Below are 21,595 nucleotides of genomic sequence, written 5' to 3'. Positions count from 1 at the left end.
ATTTCATTTAAGTCGTTTTTCGAAGTTCCTTTCTAGATATCATTATTTAGATATACGCTGACCAAGAATTCTCCACTATTTTTTCTTAAATGATGAGTATACCGTTCATCAAACCTATGATTTCTTGGCCTATAGACTCTTATTCGACCATTACTACATGATTGAAATACTTTTTCATCGGAAAGTGCTACGTTAGAACAAAAGTTGTCTTTACGGTTTATGAATTCATTACAAAATACAACTCGTATCCTCTTGTGATACTCAGTCAAAAAAGGTTTGTTGCAGCTGCACAATTTATCAATTCACTTGCTTTAATCCTTTTACGTGCACTGCGAATGCTGCTCGGAAACGGTATCCATTCGCTAGCTTTTCAAGCTTTGGTAAAAGGAGTTTCTCTCAGATAATCTACTAACACCTCATCTTGTTACTCTGTGGAGATCTTCTGTCACCTTGAACCACCCAACGGTGCTAGAGAGTGAAAATGATCTCATCTTTGTTTGATTTTCGATATACACATATGGCTCACGTTCAAATCTGCATCGACTTTGACAATTGTTCTTGTTTTTTGCGTGTCATTCAAACGCATGTTAGACATTTTGGACGCATTTAATAGCTTTTTATTTTATTTTTCTATACGCGCGAAATTTTTGACAAACACTTTGATATTCTCCTTTTCATGAACATTTTTCAGTGCGTCACAAATTATAGAAAAAAAGGTAAGTCCGTGATAATACACATTTATGACATTTATTCTAACGTGACATTTTAGTTAAATCTGACAGTTGTCAAATTTTATTTTCAATTTGGAATAAAACCAAATCAATTGTGTCTATTGCATTTATAAAATGGTATTTTCTTTCATTTGTATAGTCTTATAAATTGTACAGATTATATTGATAATATTATTATTTTATTTAATAAATAATTCTTTTTTGATTATGGCGCCATCTATCGACAACTAGAATAATCACCGAACTAGAATAATTACCGAAGTATTCCCAGACGTGCCTTTTTTTCTGTCACATACAATTTAATGCGTTAGAGAGAAATCGAAAAACTGTGACGCACTGAAAGATGATCATGAGAAAAAGAATACTTAGCAAATCCGTACGACACTGCGATTTTACAGTATTACAATGTAAAAATGAAGATTAATGCCTGGTTGCACCAACAGATCTTAAGCTCCAGCTTAGCTAAGCTCTACTTATAGATAGGGCCTCCTTGAGTATCACTTACGTTGCACCAAAATTTTAGATTCTTGCCTTATTATCAATTATATTTATTATTATATTATGGTATTCTTATTGTAATATATTATAATTATATAATATTAATTCTTATGATATTCTCGACTTAAGCTTAAGATCTGTTGGTGCAACCGGGCATTAATTATTCAGTGACCGCTACTTCTTACTGCATTTTTATTATACTAACAACAAGTCTTATAAATAAATGATTTCACAGCCAACTCTTATTCCAATTTTTTTCGAAGGTTGATATAACTTTATTTGCTTGCAAAGCATTTTTATGGCTTTTTGCATTTAAGACAATTTCAAGGTGTGGGTTCAAAATAAATTTTGAGTAATTTAAAATAAGAATGCCAATATTTGTAAAGTTATAAAGTTTTGAAATATCTTTTTATAAATGGTTATTTGATTGAATCAGTATATCGCATAATATTTTCTTTTATCTAAATAACAGAGCTGCAAGCACCAATCATCATTTGAGTTACACAAGTTTAATAGCCCTCTGTCGGTTCAAAATATTATATAATATTATGCTACAGTGCAATCTCAGCCAGTAAGCAGCACTTAAGCGACGGATCAAAATGCCCAGAAAAAGCACTGCTACTTGTCACAGTGATTATTAATTAGCGACTACCTTGTGTCATTGATATTTACTAGCCCATTTCTAGTAATTATCTCTATATTTATTTCTTCACTTTGTTTTAACAAAAATGTGCATTCCAATTAAAATGAGATTAGATAATATTAAGCCTATTATAAAGCATACGAAATATGCAAACTTTGGTTATGAGGGAGACACATTACTACGTCATACTATGTCATTCAGTCAACCATTTCCGTATCAAGCAGGTCGTCATGGCAAAAAAATTGCAAACGAGAATAAAAAACTCTTGTATGAAAGGGTATTCGAGATTTAACCTTATGAAATTTTTACACTAAAAACAATAAGTCGAATTAGGAACCAACCAATAAGGAAAAATAAATTACTTTTTTAATAAAATCCTAAATTGAACTACGTAACAATAATTACAACGTACTAAGAAGAAAGTTACAGAATTGATAAAGACGTCAAAACAACAATCCTCCTCAAATAATAGTTTGAAGAGTTATTAACGCCTGAATTTAACAAACCAACAAATATTGATGGTCTTCGTGATCATGAAATGCAGAGAACACTATGATTAGCTCATCACAAGACGCTGGTCGATGTCTTGTCCGCCGCCTTCGAATACGAATCAGCTGCGCAGGCCTCTGACGGGCACAGTAAAGTCATAGTATAAAGATGGACAGTAGAACTACTCTCCGAAAAATTGGAAATAAACTCTTTCAACGCGCATGGCGACCGCGCAAGGTTGCCAGTCGCTAGACCACCACTCTTGCATTGCTAATCGCGTAGAAATGTACGGGTTTTAACAGGGAAACCCGCATCCACCACTGGTGAATTACCAATTGCATACTGCTGTTATTACTTCTTGAGATCAAAGTCCCGACATAGAAGAGGTTTTACTGTCCCTTTTTATACTATGGTAAAGTTAAGAATGTAAAAGAGGAAGTCCAAGAATTCCAAGAAACAGCAGTGCTAAGAACAACAGTGGTCAACTAGAAGTGGATCCCTACTAAGATCAGAGAAGAACAAGAGAAATATTGAGTCTTATAGAAAAAGAATAAAATAGGACGATATCCGGGGTTTGGTCCGGATAGCTCAGGCGGTAGTATGTCTGAATTCCACGCAGGTAGGCCGGGGTTCGAAACCCAGCGCCAGCGAGAACATCTAGACATTTTTAAATGTCTATAGGCCCCAGGTCGACACAAACTGAGTAAAAATGAGTACCTTGGGTAAAACCAGGGGTATTCTCTAACAACACAAAACATTCCAGGAATGTACTACCAAAGTTCTATCAATATTTGAATGTCCTGGACATTCAGGGAACATTCGGTGAACATCTGATTAAATTATTCCTGGAATGTTACCATAAGACATTCTGTGAACATACTACCAATATATATTCTATATTTTAAGCTGCCAAATAATAAATACTTATAACAGATATAACATTACTTATAACAGAAACTTATCCAAAAACGAAGAGAGGCATTTATAATTATTCTTCAATGAGTTCATTTTCAAATTCGCCGCGCGTGTATTTGTGCAAGGCGCTTAGAGAGGGCATCACGTGACTAAAAACGACCAACTACCGAACGACCTCGCTTCGGCCATCTTGCCGTTTCTGATCGTTTTCGTTTTGCTAAAGGACGTAAAAGAAACGTATCGATTTGGATTTGTATTTGTGCTTTTTAAGAATATTTTTTCAATTCGGATACGTTTATATATAATTTCAATATTAATAGTATTATTACGATAGTGCATAAAATGGTGTCCTGTTCTCAACGCAGTTGCAGTAGCAGAAGCAATGTAGATAAAAAATCTGCAGAAATAACTAATTGGCGGTTGAAGCGTAGCACTGGCCCTGATACTTTCCTTGTATACCGTAGGCTCTAGATATAGCAGACTACCCTGCTATAATCCCAAAGCCGCGTTAGCGGTATAAAACGGGAGACTATTATTATTATAAAATGGGAAGAAGAAAACCGTTGACCGTCCTGGCAAGAGATATCAAACCTATACTCAATAGTTAAGACGTATTGGGCCCAGTGAGACTTCTTTATCATGGAAGACAGCTTGCTTAAATGAGTACTGAAAGGTGATAATAGTTCCGAGAAGATAGCATAGTTGTTGATTCCAAAGAGCAGAGTAACCGAAATACCTCGGCATGTCAGTCGAGTCAGTCAGGAGGTCTATCAGGAGTGCATTTCAGTGTAAAGAAAACCCTTCAGAGAATTCGGGAACGGTTTTATTGAATGAACAGTTCCGACGATGTAAAGGACTGGTGAAAGAAATATAGTACTTGTGCTAGAAGTAATGGGCCTTACCAAAAAGGAAAGACTCCTTTGAGACAATACAATGTTGGAGATCCATTTAAAAGAATAGCTTGCAAGTGGTTGCACGTATGGGAAACAAACAATTCGGTTTTAGAGGAGGATTGGGAACAAGGGAAGCTTTGTTCTCAATGCTAACAGTGCTTCAACGATCATAGGACGTACATGAACCAATTTACGTCAGCTTTATAGATTTTGAGAAGGCGTTTAATAGGGTTCAACATGATAGGCTGTTTGAATATCTAGAAATGATTGGAATAGATGATAAAGATCTGAATCTTTTACATCTATATTGGAATCAAGAAGCGGCAAAAAAACAGACAAAATTTGAATTGAAAGAGCTGTTAGACAGGGTTGCATGCTATCCCCAACTTTCTTTAACGTTTACTCAGAAATAATTTTTAACGAAGCCTTGGAAGGGTAATGTGGAGTTCTAATCTGAGGAGAAACCATTAACAATATCAGATATGCAGATGACACAGCGATCATGGCTGAAAGTATCGAAGATCTACAATTCCTTATAGATTGAGTCACTAGAGAATGCTCTAATAACGGACTTCGCATAAATACAACAAACACTAAGTTACTTGTGGTTAGTGAACAAGACGTCGGCCCTATGCAACTAATTATCAGTGATGAACCGATAACAAAAGTTAACCATTTCAAATACCTAGGATGTTGGATAAACGAGACACTAAATCCGGATGAAGAAATTAAAACTCGTATAGAAATTGCAAGAGGGGAAATTATGAAACTTAGATCTATTCTGAGCAATTCTCAACTGAATTTACAACTACGAATCAAGTTCCTAAAATGTTATGTGTATCCTGTATTACTATATGGATGTGAAACCTGGATCATGAAGGTTAACATGATGAACAAATTAGAAGACTTCGAGATGTGGTCATATCGTTGAATGCTCCGAATATCTTGGGTTCAACGCATTTCAAACAGAGAAGTATTAAACAGGGTAGGTCAAGGCGAAGGTGATTTAATGAAGATGATAAAAAAGAGAAAACTTGAATATCTGGGGCATATAATGAGAGGTAGCAGATACAGAATACTGCAGTTAATACTCAATGGAAAGATCGACGGAAAAAGAGGAATTGGTAGGAAGAATTATTCATGGCTCCGAAACTTTCGTCAATGGACTGGTTTATCAGCAGATGCCGCGCAAGATCGAGAACGATATGGGCAAATTGTCAAGGAAGCTACGCACGTCTAAAAATTGGGCACAGTACTTAAAGAAGAAGAAGGTTGCAAGTACAAGTTGGTGGTGATGGATTACTTCACGAAGTGGTTCGATATCTACGCAACTTCAAACCAGAAGGACTGTTGACCTCTAAGGAATTTCAAAAGCGATCTATTCCAGAGAATCTGGGATATAATAGGCATGAAGTAAACAAGATCTACAGCCTATCACCTGCAATCAGATGGAATAGTAGAGCGAATGAATAGGGCTTTTTATTGACAGTAATTTGTTTTGAGTTTCTGTCACATGTCGTTTAATCCGTGTATATTAATATTATACACAGATTATACAACATATGACATAACCTCGAAACAAGTGACAATCGATGAAAGATCACGATCGATGAGTAGAAGACACAGTCTTATACTAGCAAGTATGTGAGCGGCCGTGGAGTAACGGCATAATCGCTGCCCTCATACGCCAGTGCACGTGGGTTCGAGCCCTGCCAAAGACAAACCATTTTCATTTCCAATAATGACACGAGCCGTCTCACCGTGCCTCGGAGAGCACGTTAAGCCGCCGGTCCCCCTGGGCTAGTGTACATCGGCACTAGTTACTTAAAACAGGGTTAAAGATGTAAATGGCGCCGGAACTGTCCGAAAGGATCTCGCCGGCAAAAATGCCATACGATATTATTATTGTTACTAGCAAGTATTTGGCAAACCATCATTAAGTGCTTGGCATAGGTGTTGACGTAACCATGATACTATAAATAACAAGATAATATATTGCACATCCTTAAGTCGTGACGTAAGTGGAGACCCGCAAGTTCGTAAAGGTTCGTAATCATTCGTAATGTCCGATTGAATTGTTCGCGGTTGTAAGCTGAGTGTATTTTATATTTTATTTTTCACGAAATTTTGACAGGAATCTTGACACTAAATTTTATTCGAATACATTGAAATTTAATGTTATGTTGCTAATTGAATAATTTCATCACAGAATGCATACAAATCCCATTTAACTTTATCAAGAATTCAAATTCAACTTCCGGTCTCCAGTTACGTCATCATGCGCCAACTCGGACGTATTTGAGCTACAGGAAGATACTATCTCGTTATTTATAGTATCATGGACGTAACTATTTGACAGTCGTCATTATCGACATTTGCCCCCTGAAAAACCAATGTGTTGCGCAACTATTTTATAGTTCAAATACCAACTAATATATTTATGATGACTCGTTTTAATTAGAATGCTCTGAGTGCGTAGCATACCGTGTAAAAGGTAATATTTAATGTTTCACCAACGTGGAAGCAAACATTAAGCATATAAAAAGAAACTTGTTGTGAGTGATTTAGCATTTATTGATAACATTCGAAACCTAAAGAAGCTTTTAAAACTTAAAACATTATCTTAACTATTGCAGGTATTCTCAATAAGCGTGCAGGATAATTAAAAGAAACCGCATTCCTCTTTGACACGTACCCAGCTAAGGCATGCATTATAATACACAAAGTAACAAAACATACATATTATGTAAAGATAACTAAGGTCAAAAATAATTATTATTGTAAGTAAGTATTTCAATACCCGTCGGCGCTGATAATACTAGAAGACATCTCACTGCTGCTGCATTTCGATGTGCTTTCGGAGTAACCGGGTGAAGATGGTCCACTGCTGGACATAAGACTGGGCGGTCCACTCCAACCCACACCTGGAACGATTAAAATTATTAATAGAATTATATGATAGAACTTTTTAATAGTTCTTTTTTAACTTGTTATACAAGTTCAAAAAGATTCTAAAAGAGACGTGTCGTTGCCATAGCAACCAAAAAGGCAACCAAATAATTTTTTTTTAGAAAAAAGCGTATAACTTGTTTTGGAGATGGCTGCGGGTCTAACTTTTTTTTATTTTATGTAATTTATCAAAAACTATATATTTTTAATATTTCCAGATTTTTCGTTAAGGTGCGTAATCTTAAAAAACCAGAAAATTTGTTTTTTTTAGGTTTTGGAGATTTCCCTTATTTTATAGACTTCAAAATAGATAAAATCAAGGATTCTTTTATATATTTTATATAAATTAAAGTAACTGAGTCCCTTAGAACATTCAAAATTGGTAAAAACACGTCCACACCCCCAAAAGACATGTTGTATTAAAGTGTTTAACGGTTTTTGTGGGGGTAATCATTTGTTTTGGGATCTATAAACCTGAATAAATTTATTTACGTGTTTTATATGATTAAAAAATAAGATTCAGTGCAATTTTTGCCCGCCGCGCGCTCCTTAACCATTTTTTTCAATTTAAAAATGTCACAAAATTTACAGGCATTACATAACCTAAAAATGCATTTTTAATCGAAAAAGCGAAAAACTTATTGGAGATGGCTACACGTCTAATTTTTTATGTTGTATTTAATCAAAAAATATACAGTCTGAAAAATGAAATAATAGGGCTTTTCATCGATTGTCATTTGTTTCGAGCTTCTGTCATATGTTGTATAATCTGTGTATAATATTAATATACACAGATTATAAGACATTTGACAAAAGCTCGAAACAAATGACTGTGAATGAAAAGCACTATAGGGCTTTTCATCGATTGTCATTTGTTTCGAGCTTCTGTCATGTGTCACATAATATTAATATATCTACGCCATACGTCTTTAGTTTGTATCATTGGTATTACCAATAACGTATGACGTAGATATATTAATATTATTTGACACATGACAGAAGCTCGAAAGAAATGACTGTGAATGAAAAGCCCTATACCCATGAACGATCACTTCAATCACTTATTTTGTATTTGCTGTCTTTTTCTATAAATAACAAACGTTTGTTATAGAAAAAGACAGCAAATACAAAATAAGTGATTGATGTGATCGTTCATGGGTATACGCTCTGAGCTTCGCTGGTGTCGCTCCTAGCGGATTACTAATTCAAGTTTCACCGGTAATTTTTAAATTTATTATTTAATTGTTATCGCTTAATATTTACAACGCTAAAAAGTAATTAAATTGGAATAGATTTTTTTAAGATTTTGCTAATCATTTTGACGTTCTATTGATGAAATATTAATTTCTTACTTCGGATACTTTCACAATTATCGTGTAGATGGCGCTAAGATTAATAGATTAATTTAGAGATAATTATATATTACGGAACATTAAAAAAACGTAAATTCAGTATTTAAAACGTAAGTATATTTAAGGTAAAAATATATGCCATAGCTTTGACCAACTAATATTTTTTATAATTAATGTTTTTAATTTTAATTTTAAATGAATCACTTTGACATTTATGTCAAATTTCCGGTAAACGTTTACAGACTTGTCACTACTGGTGCTCGCGAATTTATAAATATCCCCTCTACGTACGAGCTCACAGCGTACAGGGCTTTTCATCGATTGTCATTTGTTTCGAGCTTCTGTCATGTGTCGTCTAATATTAATATATCTACTCTAACTCTTACTCTTAATAAATAAAATAATACCAGTTTTTCGGGTTTTTAATGGTGGCGCATTTTACAGAAAAATCTCGAAAAAATCAAAAATATAGGTTTTGATAAAATCCACAAAATAAAAAATTAGACCTATGTCCAAAAAAAGCTTTAAAAAAAATGTATTTTATGGATGTACACTCAACCTACGGGTCTGTGACTTTCATAATACTACTTACTGTTGCTGGGGGACTGTAATTTCAAAGGCCGTGACTTGTCCAATGATAGTCCGCATGCTAATATATTGCCATTTGTCGGCGTGGGCAAAGGAGTAGATGGATATTTTGGCGGTGTCGACGATGGAGTTCGAAAGATAGGAGCCGTAGTCATTCTATCCAAAAAGGCATCTAGCTGTTTTAAAGAAAGTGCATTATGTAACGTCTCCAAAGGTCTTATAGAAGGTACACCGCCAAAACCTTCGATGGCTAAAAATCAGAAAATACAAATTAGTGATATTTTATTAACATAGATATAAAAATTTAGAGACAAAGCGCATTTATGCCTGGTTGCACCAACACATCTTAAGCGTAAGACGTGCCTTAAGCTCAGCTTACTAAACATACGAGTTTCACTATTGAGTCTTACATCAATTTTCAGCTTGCCACAATGGATTGCCATCTGGATTGCATAGATAAGAATCGAAAATTAAGGTGCAATGTAAGTGAGACTTAAAGCGGCCCTATCTATAATCTGAGCTGGGCTAAGCTGGAGCTTAAAATTTGTTGGTGCAACCAGCCATTTTAGATAGTCAATATTTTGTTGTTTAACAGATATCTACTACATTATTGGGCAATATTCTTCTTTTAGTGCCTATTCGTTTCGAATATTGGCGATCATTCTGGCTATAATTCTTTTATTAACTGATACTTTAGATAAATTAGTTGTTGTGGAGAACCATTTCCTCAGGTTATTTAACCATGATATTCTTCTTCTCCCAATTCCTCGCTTTCCGAATAATTTACCTTGAAGGATTACCTTCAGTAATCTGTATTTAGTGCCGTTTCTCATTATGTTTCCGAGATATTCTAACTTTCTCCTTTTAATGGTATACATCACCTCTTTCTTTGCCCACTTTTCGTAATACGGTCTCGTTGGTTATCTTGTCCGTCCATGATATCCTTAGGATTCGCCTGTATAGCCACGTCTCGAAGGCTTCAAGTTTTTTCTCCATTGCTTCAGGGAGTGTCCAGGATTCAACTCCGTAATACAATATTGAGATGATATAACATCGTAGGAGCCTTATTTTTATCTCCAGATTAAGGTTGTGGCTTTTAAAGATTTTGGCCATGTTATTGAATGCACTCCTAACCTTCTCTATTCTACATTTTATTTCTTGTAAGTGATGCCATTGTTCGTTAACTATTGTTCCAAGATAGTTATACTGTTTTACTCGGTCCACTGGTGTATTATTGATAAGTAGTTGGGCTTCTCTAATTGGGCAATATAGTATACATAAAAAGGTAAGAATTCACATCGACTAACAAGAGAACAACCTTACACACCATGCTGAACACGCATGGCAAACTGCTAGAATCGATGGAAAATAAACTAAAAAAAAAAATAAGAAAACTATACCAAAATACTTTTTAACGATATACGAGAAGAACCAACAACATTGGACAACAACAACGAAGGATAAGAAATTCTGAAAACCGAAATTATGAATGCCATGATCAAATGAAAACAAAAAGAGCCCAGATCCAGATGGAATATACCCACAAATGATAAAATTATTCAGCGAAGAAAACATCGACATATTTGTCTTTTTATTCAATCGCATTTATGATACAGGAAAAATAGATTCCCCTAGACTGGCTTGAATTTATCTATTCATCTCAGTACCGAAAAAGCTAAACCCACAACACTGCAACGAGTTCCGTCTAACAAGCCTTATGTATGAGTCATGCAGTCAAAAGTTAAAAGTCGTACATAACTGAATCCATAAAAAGAACAAAAAAATAATCGGAGACGACCAGTTTTGATTCAAAGCCGACATGGGAACGAGAAAAGCACTGTTCAGTTTACTAGTTCTGGCCCAAAAACACTACGACCAACATACAAGATATATTTGCTTCATAGACTTTGAAACAGCATTTGATAGAGTAAGACACGACATACTGTTTGAAAGAAGTCGGTTTAGATGGGTGAGCCTACAACTACTAAAAAACTCGTACTGGAACTAAAACGCCAGAGTTAAGATTGAAGATTCCATGTCCGAGGAAATACAAATTAAGAGAGGTGTACGACAAGGATGTGTTTTGTCAACCATGCTAATTAATCTTTATTTCGAGTTTCTATTATTTAAAGAGGCAGTGGAGAATTCCAAGGATGGAGTCAAGGTGAATGGAGTAAATATCAACAGCACCACATACGCTGATCATACGGTGTTGATTGCGGTTTTCGACTTTGGTCTACAACGACTCATCGACAGACCCAACGTGGTCTGTGAGCAGTTTCATATGAAAATAAACATTAAGAAAACCAAAAATGATGCCAATCCGAAAAAACCAAAATGTAGTTCAACCTTGCACAATAAACAGGCAAATTTTAGAACAGGTCAACAAGTTCAAGTATCTGGGATGCTGGATCGATAACTGCTTAAATCCTGATCTAGAAATAAGATCTAGAATAGACCAGACCAGAAAATCTTCCGAAAAAATCAAAAGGCTGCTATGTGATTCTCCAATAAAACTCAAAATTCGACAAGTTTATCAAAATGCTACGTCTGGTTGACTCTTCTCTATGCAATTGAAGATTGAAACGTAAACCCTTACAACATTAACCGTAAATAAATTGGAGTCCTTTCCCAGATATCATATAAACTTGTAGCAAGTTTGATTCTTCTTTGATTTTTCATTGTTGTGTTAAATATGACAAGGCAAGTTTGTGACAAGTTTGCTGCAATATTGTTATGACAAAGATGATTATTCAAGTTCGTAGCAACTTTGCTTCAAGCTTAGCTTTGCACAGCCCGCTTCGATTCGGTTTTCGTTCGGCGCCCCGACTGATGTCCCGCCCACGACAACGAAAGTGTTGCCACCCGGAGGGAAATTTCTGTGTTTGCGAGAATTTTCAACATACAATTGAAAAAGTTATCTCAAAAGGGAATTTTTGCTCCAGTCCAAATTGCAAAATATTTAAAAAAATCAAAATATTTGAAAATAATTCAACATATTTTCGCAGATTTTGTAAATAGGAGCCAATTTTTTCATAAAAGTGAGAATTTTTAAGGTAAGTTGAGGGAAAAAGCTTACTCGATGGCTGGCAACACGGGAAAAATAATCTGCTACGCGTATTGTACGCGGTGATAGTTTGTTGTTGTGGTTATGTTGATATTTTTCTTCAAGTTTTTTACAACTTAAATTTTCCGTACAATTCTCCGAGACTATTACCTTAACCTTTAACTACCCGCGCATCAAGTTATAACATAACTACACGCGTGGCGTACTTTGTACGCCACAAGAAAATACACTTAAAAACAGCGGATTTGTTTAATTTTTTTTGAAAAAATACACTTAGTTGTTTGTTATAAACCTTATTCGGCATCAGTGAATACTTGGAGTTCATACATGGAGTTAATCATGGAATAACTGGATTCCATGATAAATAAAATTACTAATAAAAAATTTTTTTAAATGTGATTTTTTACAGGATAAAAAGTATTGTTTACAAAGAAAAATATATTTTTTGCCATAATGACTAAAAAACAATTAAACTATGTACTTATATTACGACTTATAGTAATATAATCCTGGGGTATATTGTCCACCACCGGAAACAACAAATAATAAAATGTAAATTACGATCTTTCCAGAACGCCGATTATAACGAAACTAAAACCAAATTGTAAAGCACATTCCAGTGATAGGTTAGAAAAATAAGCAAGGTCAAAACTTAAATTTTTAAATATATTTCCAGTAGAATTCTTATATCAGGCGTACAAAGTACGCCAGCGCGTGTAGTTAAAGGTTAATTATTATTACTAAGCTGAAGCCTATTTTCTTCATTGTTAATAGACCAAACTGCATTACAGATTAGTACCTTCTCATTTTGCTCTGGTGGCATTGAGGTAGAGGTAAGTCTTTTTATGTTTTTTTGTAGCTTCCAACTGTACTCACATACTATTTAAAATAAATTATATATTATAAAATAGATATAACAAATAAATTTTAGGTTTTATTGTAAAATTGTTATAACATCTTTTTACCTCTTTTAATAACACAGATTAATTCTGTTCACACAGCAAGAGTTTTTAACAATTTCTATTTGTTTCAGAGCTGATAGACAAAACCAAGCATCGGAATCTGAAGCTAGGGTGTTTAATGTAAGTTCCAATGAATAATTTTATACAATAGATTGTATTTTAGTCGAGTGATTAATAAATAGTTATATAAAATGGTATTGTATTTTTTATTCACATTGTTTTATTCAAATTGTGGCTAGTATCTCAAAACAAACCTTAAGCAAGTTTGTATCAAGTTTGAAAAAACAAACTTCATGCAACAAAACAAAAACAAACCTTCAGAAAGTTTGTTACACACCAACTAGCAAGTTTGATTTAACCTTGCTGCAAGTTTGAAACAAGTTTATATTGTTATCTGCGTTGAAATGTGGATCTACCGGAGATTCCTTAAGACTTCACGGACATCGCATATCTCAAACGAAGAAGTTCTGCATAAAAGAGGCAAGGAACAAGAACTTTTTAACACAGTGAAAGTTAGAAAAACATCATATCTAGACCACGTACTGAGAAACATCCGATAATGGACAGGGCTAAACTTTGAACAGCTAACAAGAACAGCTGAAGACAGAGAAGAGTTTACAATTGTAGTAACCAACCTCCATTGAGGTTGGTTACCAACCTCCACTTCAAGAAGAAGAAGAACCCAACTGTCGAATTGTAGCTGCACAGGTCAGGCGTCGCGCGTGTTGTATATAAACGAGTTTTAGCTCAGGTAGGTACCGTTATAAATACAGCTATAATTTCGTTTCTATTTCGAATTTCCTAATACAATTTTAGCACAGTATTTTCATGATACTAAGGAATGTTTTTACGCAGAAAAACAAAAATCGATTTTTTTTAAATGTAGAAAGTAAAAGTTCCCTTAAATAATTATACTATAATAGAACAATAGAGCTTACCTGTTGCATTGGATGAGCTCGTAATCATATCCCTGAGATTCGGCGCGCTGGAGCTACCGGAAATGACTGCCGTCGAAAACAAGGAGTTGGCGCTTCCGCTGACCAGCTTCTTCAAACCTAAGGGACCTCCGCAACCGAACCCTAACATCTTGTAATAGCTCATCTGTCCGACAACGCTGTGTCGATGGCGTTTGACGACGTTGAGGCTGCAGTCTGCGTTGGACATGCAAGGAGTCACACAAGGAACGGGATGAGACAGTGATCGTAAGGTGTTGGGCCTCGTAGGTGGCGAGGTGAAGAACGACAAGAGATGAGACGTGGTGCGGGGATTTACACAAAGCAAACATGTATTTTCGGAGTCATGCTTGGGATAGAAACTGAGAGGTGGGCAAGGATCGTGTTCGGGTGGTGATAGGTTCGAAGTGAGTTGTTCCTTCGCTAAACTTTCTCGGTACTTTTTCATCAAGAAGTTTTTGTCTGAATGACTGATCCATTCGCCGTCTAATACGTTTGGATCGGAAAAGGATCTATGTCGTTCAATTTTACCCTTCTCGTCTATTTCTTTCACGTTCGTATTCCAATTTGCTTCTATAGACAGATCATCGTTTTGGCTGTCAAGAGTATTTTGTCTCGAAACCAAGCACGATCTAGAGAATTTCAGCGCAGATAAAGGTAACTCGTTAGTGCTCATTGCACAGGAGTGCTTATGGTCTAAATTAGAAGTGAACAGCGCCAGATTGAGTTCGGTGAGTGGCAGTTCGTTAGTAGAACTTGCTGATTTGAATTTCAGACCTAATGCGTCACTTGGCTTAATATTTTGGTCACTTGGTTCAGAATTTGATTCGGACAAAACAACATTCTTATTTTGTTCGTTTAGTAAGTGTACATCACAAGCGCCAATAGTTTTCCTTCGTTTGTCTACAGGTCGAGTCGTGTTAGTGGGAAGTATGTCTGGATCAGTGTTTTAAGATAAATAAAATAAAAATAAATATTAGTTTGAAATGCATATCGCAAGTTAACAAACACAGACCAGGGAAACCAGCAGGGCAAAAAGAGGAAACAAAAAATTACTATCAGTACATGTCGACAGCAAAGTAAGATTTAGTGCAACTTGTTTTATTTTTAACCTGATACAAACCGGATACCATTTAATTAAAAATATTGAATTTTAGTAAAAAATTTATATTAAATAAAAAATAACCAATAGTGTCTCTTGGGCTAATGATTAAAAGGTCAGTAAATCCAATAGATACCATGTTTTTGTCTTTTTAATTTCTTATAGTAAGCACTTCAATTTCTAGCATGTCACTGTTTCTATGTTCACTACTACATCGAGACTAGTATACAATGTTTTAACATTAAAATCTAATCCAATGGTTATTTTCTCTCCAAAGGTGTTGAAGAACTGGATGCAATTTTCTTTTTTAGATTATGTTTTGGTGAAAAATATGCAATTGTTATTGTTAAGCGGCGTCCTCATTGAGTTGACATTGTCGATCGACTCTGTCTATCGACACTGTCGCCCGACAAATCGAAAAAGCTTCGCATGTCCACACCAGGTAGGCAGAATATTTGTCGACAGTCGAAACGAAAATGTGTGACGAAGATGACGCATTAAAAATCTTAAACTTTCATAAGCAAACCATTTACTTTTGTATACATCCTCCGTGCCACTGCCAGATTTATTGCCATCCTTTGTTGTTTTATTTCTCTTGCTAACTGGCTTTGAAGATTTTTTTATTTTTTGTTCTACCACCTGATTTCCTATATTAAATTCACTGGCAATTTCCATCAAAGCATCGTGTCACATGTTTCGGTCTTTATAATATTTGCTTCTAGTGTTCCATAGATTTGTTTTTAATTTGTAAGCTTCAATAAATGCAATCATTTTTTTTCCATTCCATTTTGCCGACAAGTACAAAACACGAGACTTTAGATGAGGCAGACTATGCCGCACGCTGAATTATTTTTACTGTATTTTTAAAAAAATGTCGAAGGTCGAATGCACGTCCACACTTCGGATTCGACTCGAATGCCCTTTGATTTTACCGACAGAGCATGGAAAACCAGTCGACACGTCGATCGACATCTTTTGTCGATCGACAAAGTCGATTGCCGCGTACACACTCAGTCGAGAGTGTCGATAAACACAGTCGATCGACAACGTCGACTCAATGAGGACGCCGCTTTACATTATACTTTTTGTTTTGACAACTTTTTAACAACAGCTATCCAGCTGCCTGGATAGCTCCAGTATCTATATGTTGTCTTTCGAAGGCAGTTAGGATATCTTTTTTTTCTACTGCTGCTGCCTTTCTGCTGTATGTTTTTCTAGGCTGAAGAGTTTGATATTCTCTTGATATTCAAGTCGGTGTTTTGGTTGTTTAGACTTAACAGTATCTCTTGGTAAAGCTGTAAGAGACCGTTTGCGTTCCGTTGTAATATCCCTTCCTTGTTCCTGAGTTCCATTAATATTTGTAACATGTTTGTTAGGAGTAATTCCCTACTACTGTGGTTCTCTTGTGGACTATTGGGAAAGAGAATTTTGTATTTGGTTTACATCTTTGGTTGGCTTTATAATAGGATATGCTGTCTTATTTTGTGCTTGGTTGTAGGTCTATGTTTGTACCTTAAATAAACAAGTTGCACGAAAAGAAAGAAATAATATCAAAAAAGCAATACCAAATCTAGTCCATTCTTAACTCAAATAGCAACCGTTAATACATATTGATCGGTTGCTGATAGCTGAAGGATCAAATCTTCTAACATTTTCTGAATATTAAGTTTTAAATCAAAAATGTATTTATCTACTTTGATAAATAAAAATATGTTGAACATGGATGAAAACAGTACTAGATAAAAAATAATCAAGTGGAAACGATAAGAGAAAACCTATGAACAAAAATTCTGGAGTAAGGTATGATCAATGGTAGAATCTACCTTTATTTATTCCACCATTCATCAAAACAGTACTTTATTTAGTATTTGATCTACTATGTCGCATACATCTCGTATACTGTGTGAAATTGAAAATGCGACCCCTATTAAGGCTATTAATTAAATATTCTTAACGAAACGTTGGCAAATCATATGTGTTGTCTTCTTCAGAAGCCCTCTTCTAACGAAGATTGACTTAAGCAAACTCTTGCCTGTCTTGGACCTTTATTATTACTGACTGAAGTCTAAGTCAGCACATTTTTTAACACTCTTCAACATCTTTTGACGTTGTCTGATACCTGATTTCCATTCATCTCGGTTGTTCTATCATGCTCTAAGTTCTTTGCAGCTCATTAATTTATTGTCTTACTCCTACCATCCATGTTTTCTTCGGTCTTTTTCTCTTGTGTCTTCCAGTAAGTGTCCATATGAGTATTTATTTCGGGATTTTCCTGTTCAGGGTACTACATGAGGACATGAGCTGTTTTCGTTTTATGTCATCCATGATTGCGCCTTCTATTCCCATGTGTTCAAGATGGACAGCCTTCAAAATGGAAGTCTACTTCCATGCGAGTGACTTCTTCATAATACATTATATAAATATCTAAATACTAAATTACTAAACTTCCGATTGAGTATATTGCGACTTTTTCGTGTTAATAAAACTGAAAGTGATGCTTATAGAGGACAAAACTTCGATTTTGTATCTATATGTTCATACCTACTTCACCTATATGGGTAAAAATTCTATAGATTTTGCAACCATTGTATGCAGAAATTGTTATAAGTTAAAATGAATCTTAAAAATAATAGATAAGTGAACAGATCTATTCTAAAAAATATTTAATGATCAAACATTATTATTTTTCAACTCTTGATAATTTTAGTTTCAAATATTTTATCTCTAGGCTCATTTAATGAGTCTCATATTTTGTGTAACTAAAAAATTGATTCTTTAAGTATTGACTATAGAAAAAATCAATTAAAATATTTTAAAGATTTTACATCATAAATATTGGTACTAGATTATGGTATGCATAATAGTCCAAGTAATGAAGCTTAAAACAGGACAAAACCTCGCAATTTTTACAGAATAGATCGATTTGCTTGAAAATTTGAGAATAAGTAGTGGATAGTACAAGGATCAAAATCTATATGAGGCCGAAAGGCGCTTTTACCATGGGGTGGTTGCCACCCCATCTCGGGGTGAAAATATTTTATTTTATTTTGACTCCAAAAGTTGGTAAAAACATTCATTCTAAGCCAAAAACGTTCTATACATTTTTTGATAAAATTAATAGTTTTAGATTTATTCGCTATCGAAAGTGGTAGTTTTATATCGAAAAAATCAATGTTTTTAATCAGTTTTTTGCTGATAACTCAAAAAGTTTTCGTTTTATCAAAACAACTTTTCTTAACAAAAATGTACCTTTTGAAAAAATAAACAAATCAGTTTTTTTTTATTTTCTTTAAGACCAATAGGAATCGAGCTATACTTTATTATATGTTAGCTCTTCTTCGTCAAATGCTAAATATTGTAGTTTCAAACTGAAAAGACGGGAAAACTGTGCATTTTTCGAGGATAACTTAATCAAACTAATTTAAAGTATTTAAAAATATCTATCTACAGAAATAAAAAAAAGTCTCTCGCTCAAAAATTAAGTGACTTATTATGAAAAGAATGTCAGTCCCTATTTTTTTCATCGAAAAATTGATCGAAAACTTCCCCCTAATTACCACCGTGATTAAAATTCGTCATTGATCTTATTTAGTTTTCTACATTTATGTATTATTAATAGGTTCTACAGGTTTGACCGGCTTAGAACGATTAGTTTTTAAAAAAATGGAGTTAAAAGCGAATAACAAATTTTTGTAGTTTGGTAAAAAATGCCATTTTCTTCAGAATAGAAAGATTAGCATCAGAGATACGAAAAAATATGTAAATCTAGAATTGTCGACTATTTAATTCTCAAGAACGGGGTTAGCAAAATTTTTTTCTATGGCAAAAACTGAGTGAGCTATTGACAATTAAATCTTGTAATAACATGCAAAAACCACCTATACCAACCCTTTTACAGTCACCTCTCTTTACGACCGAAGATTCTAAAAGGATTTAATATTAATAACCTTATAGATCCTGTAGAAACCTACAAAATTCCTTTTTACCAAACTTTCTAGTATAAAAAATAAAAAAGTTACGGTTAAAAAATCAATATATTTTTTTGAAAAAAAAAGAGAGAAATCCAATTGGAAGCTTAATAATGTAAGTTAGTGGTGTTTTTAGTCATTGGTCTTATTCATACTTCTTTATTTATGTATTAGTAATAGATTCCAGAAATTTGACTGGCTTAGAATGATTAGTTTTTAAAAAACTGGAGTTAAAAGCGAATAACGAATTTTTGTAGTTTGGTAAAAAATGCCATTTTCTTCAGAATAGAAAGATTACAATCAGAGATACGAAAAAATGTTTAAATATGAAATTGTAGGTTATTTAATTCCCAAGAACTTGGTTTGAAAAAAATTTTTCTACGACAAAAATTGAGTGAATCGTAAATGAGTATAATATCGAAAAACATTGATTTTTTCGATATAAAACTAACACTTTCGATAGCGAATAAATCGAAAAATATTAATTTTATCAAAAAAATTTATAGAACATTTTTTGCTTAAAATGAATGTTTTTATCAACTTTTGCGGTCAAAATATAATAAAAAATTTCCACCCCCAAGATGGGGTGGCAACCACCCCCATGGTAAAAGCGCCTTTCGGCGTCATATAGATTTTGATCCTTGGACTATCCAGTTCTTATTCTCAAATTTTCAAGCAAATCGATCCATTCTGTAAAAATTGAGAGGTGAAAAGCTTCGGTTCCTGAACTATAAGAAGAATAAACGTATGCAAGTTTAAAATGTCCACAAAAATATTCATAACTCAGATATTATTAGTTAATTAGTATTTATCAGTTTAAAAATAAAAAAAGCACACACTTTAAAATTGCATATTCTGCATACTTTACCTTTTCCAAACAAAGAAGAATAGCAATAGGTCATTCTCTTAAAAACAAAATATCACACCATCATTCAAGACATGCATTTCAAAACCAAGAAGAAAAGACAATAGTAAAGCAAAGAAAAAGCGTTTCATTTAAAATTGTTAACGTCATTTCTGGTATTTCAAACAAATTAAGTATTCTGCCAAAATACCGCAATGATTTTATTTTTTATACTATTTATTGCTTGACAATATAAAGTTATCTTTGATGTAGATCGATCTTTCATATATTTTGTGAACCGATTTTAGATCCCCGTAGAATTTTTTCGATTTATTCCTTTCAACGGAAGGTAATTGAGGCTAGACTATCAGCCGGTTTCCGAAACGTTATTCAAATCTCCGATCATCTAATCGGTTGTCAGATTTGATCAACTGTTAACCTGTGATGGGTTTCTCAAACGCCAATTATTGTAAAATTGCATGATCATAGATCATGTAATCGATGATCTGACATACGATTTGGTAGCGATACTGTCACAATTGGCTGTTATCCTTCAAAATTTCAATTATATTAACCTCTAAATCCAAACTTGTATCTTTAGATTCTAAAGGTGCACTCTCTCTTACGTACTGTCACTTTTGTTTGGAGCAAGAATTGAACGAGAGCATTTTAAAAATGAGGCTAAGTATTGTAACGAAAGTTGGAGATATAAAACAGTTTATTTATGATCTATAATATTTTATAATCTTATTTTTATTTTAGGTCTATATATTTACTTTTTATATTTATTTTTAATTTATTTACCGGATGTTTTATTGTCTTCAAAGTTAGCTGCTATAATTTCTCACACGTTTTCCGTTTCCCTCTTATTTACATCGCTATAATCATTATCTTCTGCTTTTTAGAGCTCTGGCCTCTCAAAAAATAGCTCCATGAGTCTAGCATCCTTGTTACCTTACATTTTTAAAAGAAAAAAAAATATAAATTATATAATCAAATATAAAAAATGTCCGAGATATCCATGTTCTGCAAGTTAAATAAATATTTTAAATTATTTCTTCCATAAAAAAATCTTATTTTTATAGAATAATATGATTTATATCATTTATATATCGTCGCCTTAGTACTATAACTTGATAACTCCAAAATTGACGTTTTTGAGATAACTAGTTCACAAGATGTATTTTATTTGCCTCTATATTGTGTAAAAACTTGATAACTAGCTTTAAACGGGTTAAGTAATTATTTACGATTGACGAAAGTTGATAAAACTCAAATGCCGCTAATATTCAGTGCTAAAACTTGACAAGATAAGTTATCAAACTATTTTTTAATAGAAATAATCGTGAATACGACATACACTGAATGCTATAACTAGATAACTCGAGGTATCTAGTTTTAGCACGTGTTTCTCTGAAACCATTGAACTTACCACATAATTGCTATCTGTTAATTCGGTTCATTTTAATGCAAGAATTCGAGAATTGTTAGCAGATCTGGCAACCCCCATGGCAGGGGGCTAATTTTCAACAAAATGATGTTTAAAATATTAGTTGTGCTAAAAGTTCACTTATATGCGACTTAGCACAACATGCGGCATTACCAAATGTTAACATTATGGTAGTGCTAAAAGTTGATAAC

The 21,595-nt window shown here is 33.9% G+C and overlaps 1 protein-coding gene across 10 annotated transcripts in view; it reads right to left on the bottom strand.

The window, feature by feature from the left end:
- LOC114326158 (inositol hexakisphosphate and diphosphoinositol-pentakisphosphate kinase 2) overlaps window positions 1-21,595 on the bottom strand; it is a 228,343-nt gene that overhangs the window by 16,344 nt on the left and 190,404 nt on the right. For 9 of the 10 annotated variants that reach the window (XM_050653997.1, XM_050653998.1, XM_050654002.1 and 6 more), the window contains 3 exons: window positions 14,026-14,976; window positions 9,063-9,308; window positions 6,970-7,093 (listed from right to left, as the gene is read on the bottom strand). In XM_050653997.1, coding sequence (XP_050509954.1) covers window positions 6,970-7,093; window positions 9,063-9,308; window positions 14,026-14,976 — 1,321 coding nt within the window. The remainder of the gene's footprint in view (window positions 1-6,969; window positions 7,094-9,062; window positions 9,309-14,025; window positions 14,977-21,595) is intronic. The other variant, XM_050654003.1, reaches the window with a different exon arrangement.

This window comes from Diabrotica virgifera, chromosome 6 (assembly GCF_917563875.1).
Source record: "Diabrotica virgifera virgifera chromosome 6, PGI_DIABVI_V3a".
Taxonomy (NCBI): Eukaryota; Metazoa; Arthropoda; class Insecta; order Coleoptera; family Chrysomelidae; genus Diabrotica; species Diabrotica virgifera.
This window is presented reverse-complemented; position numbering and strand designations above follow the sequence as displayed.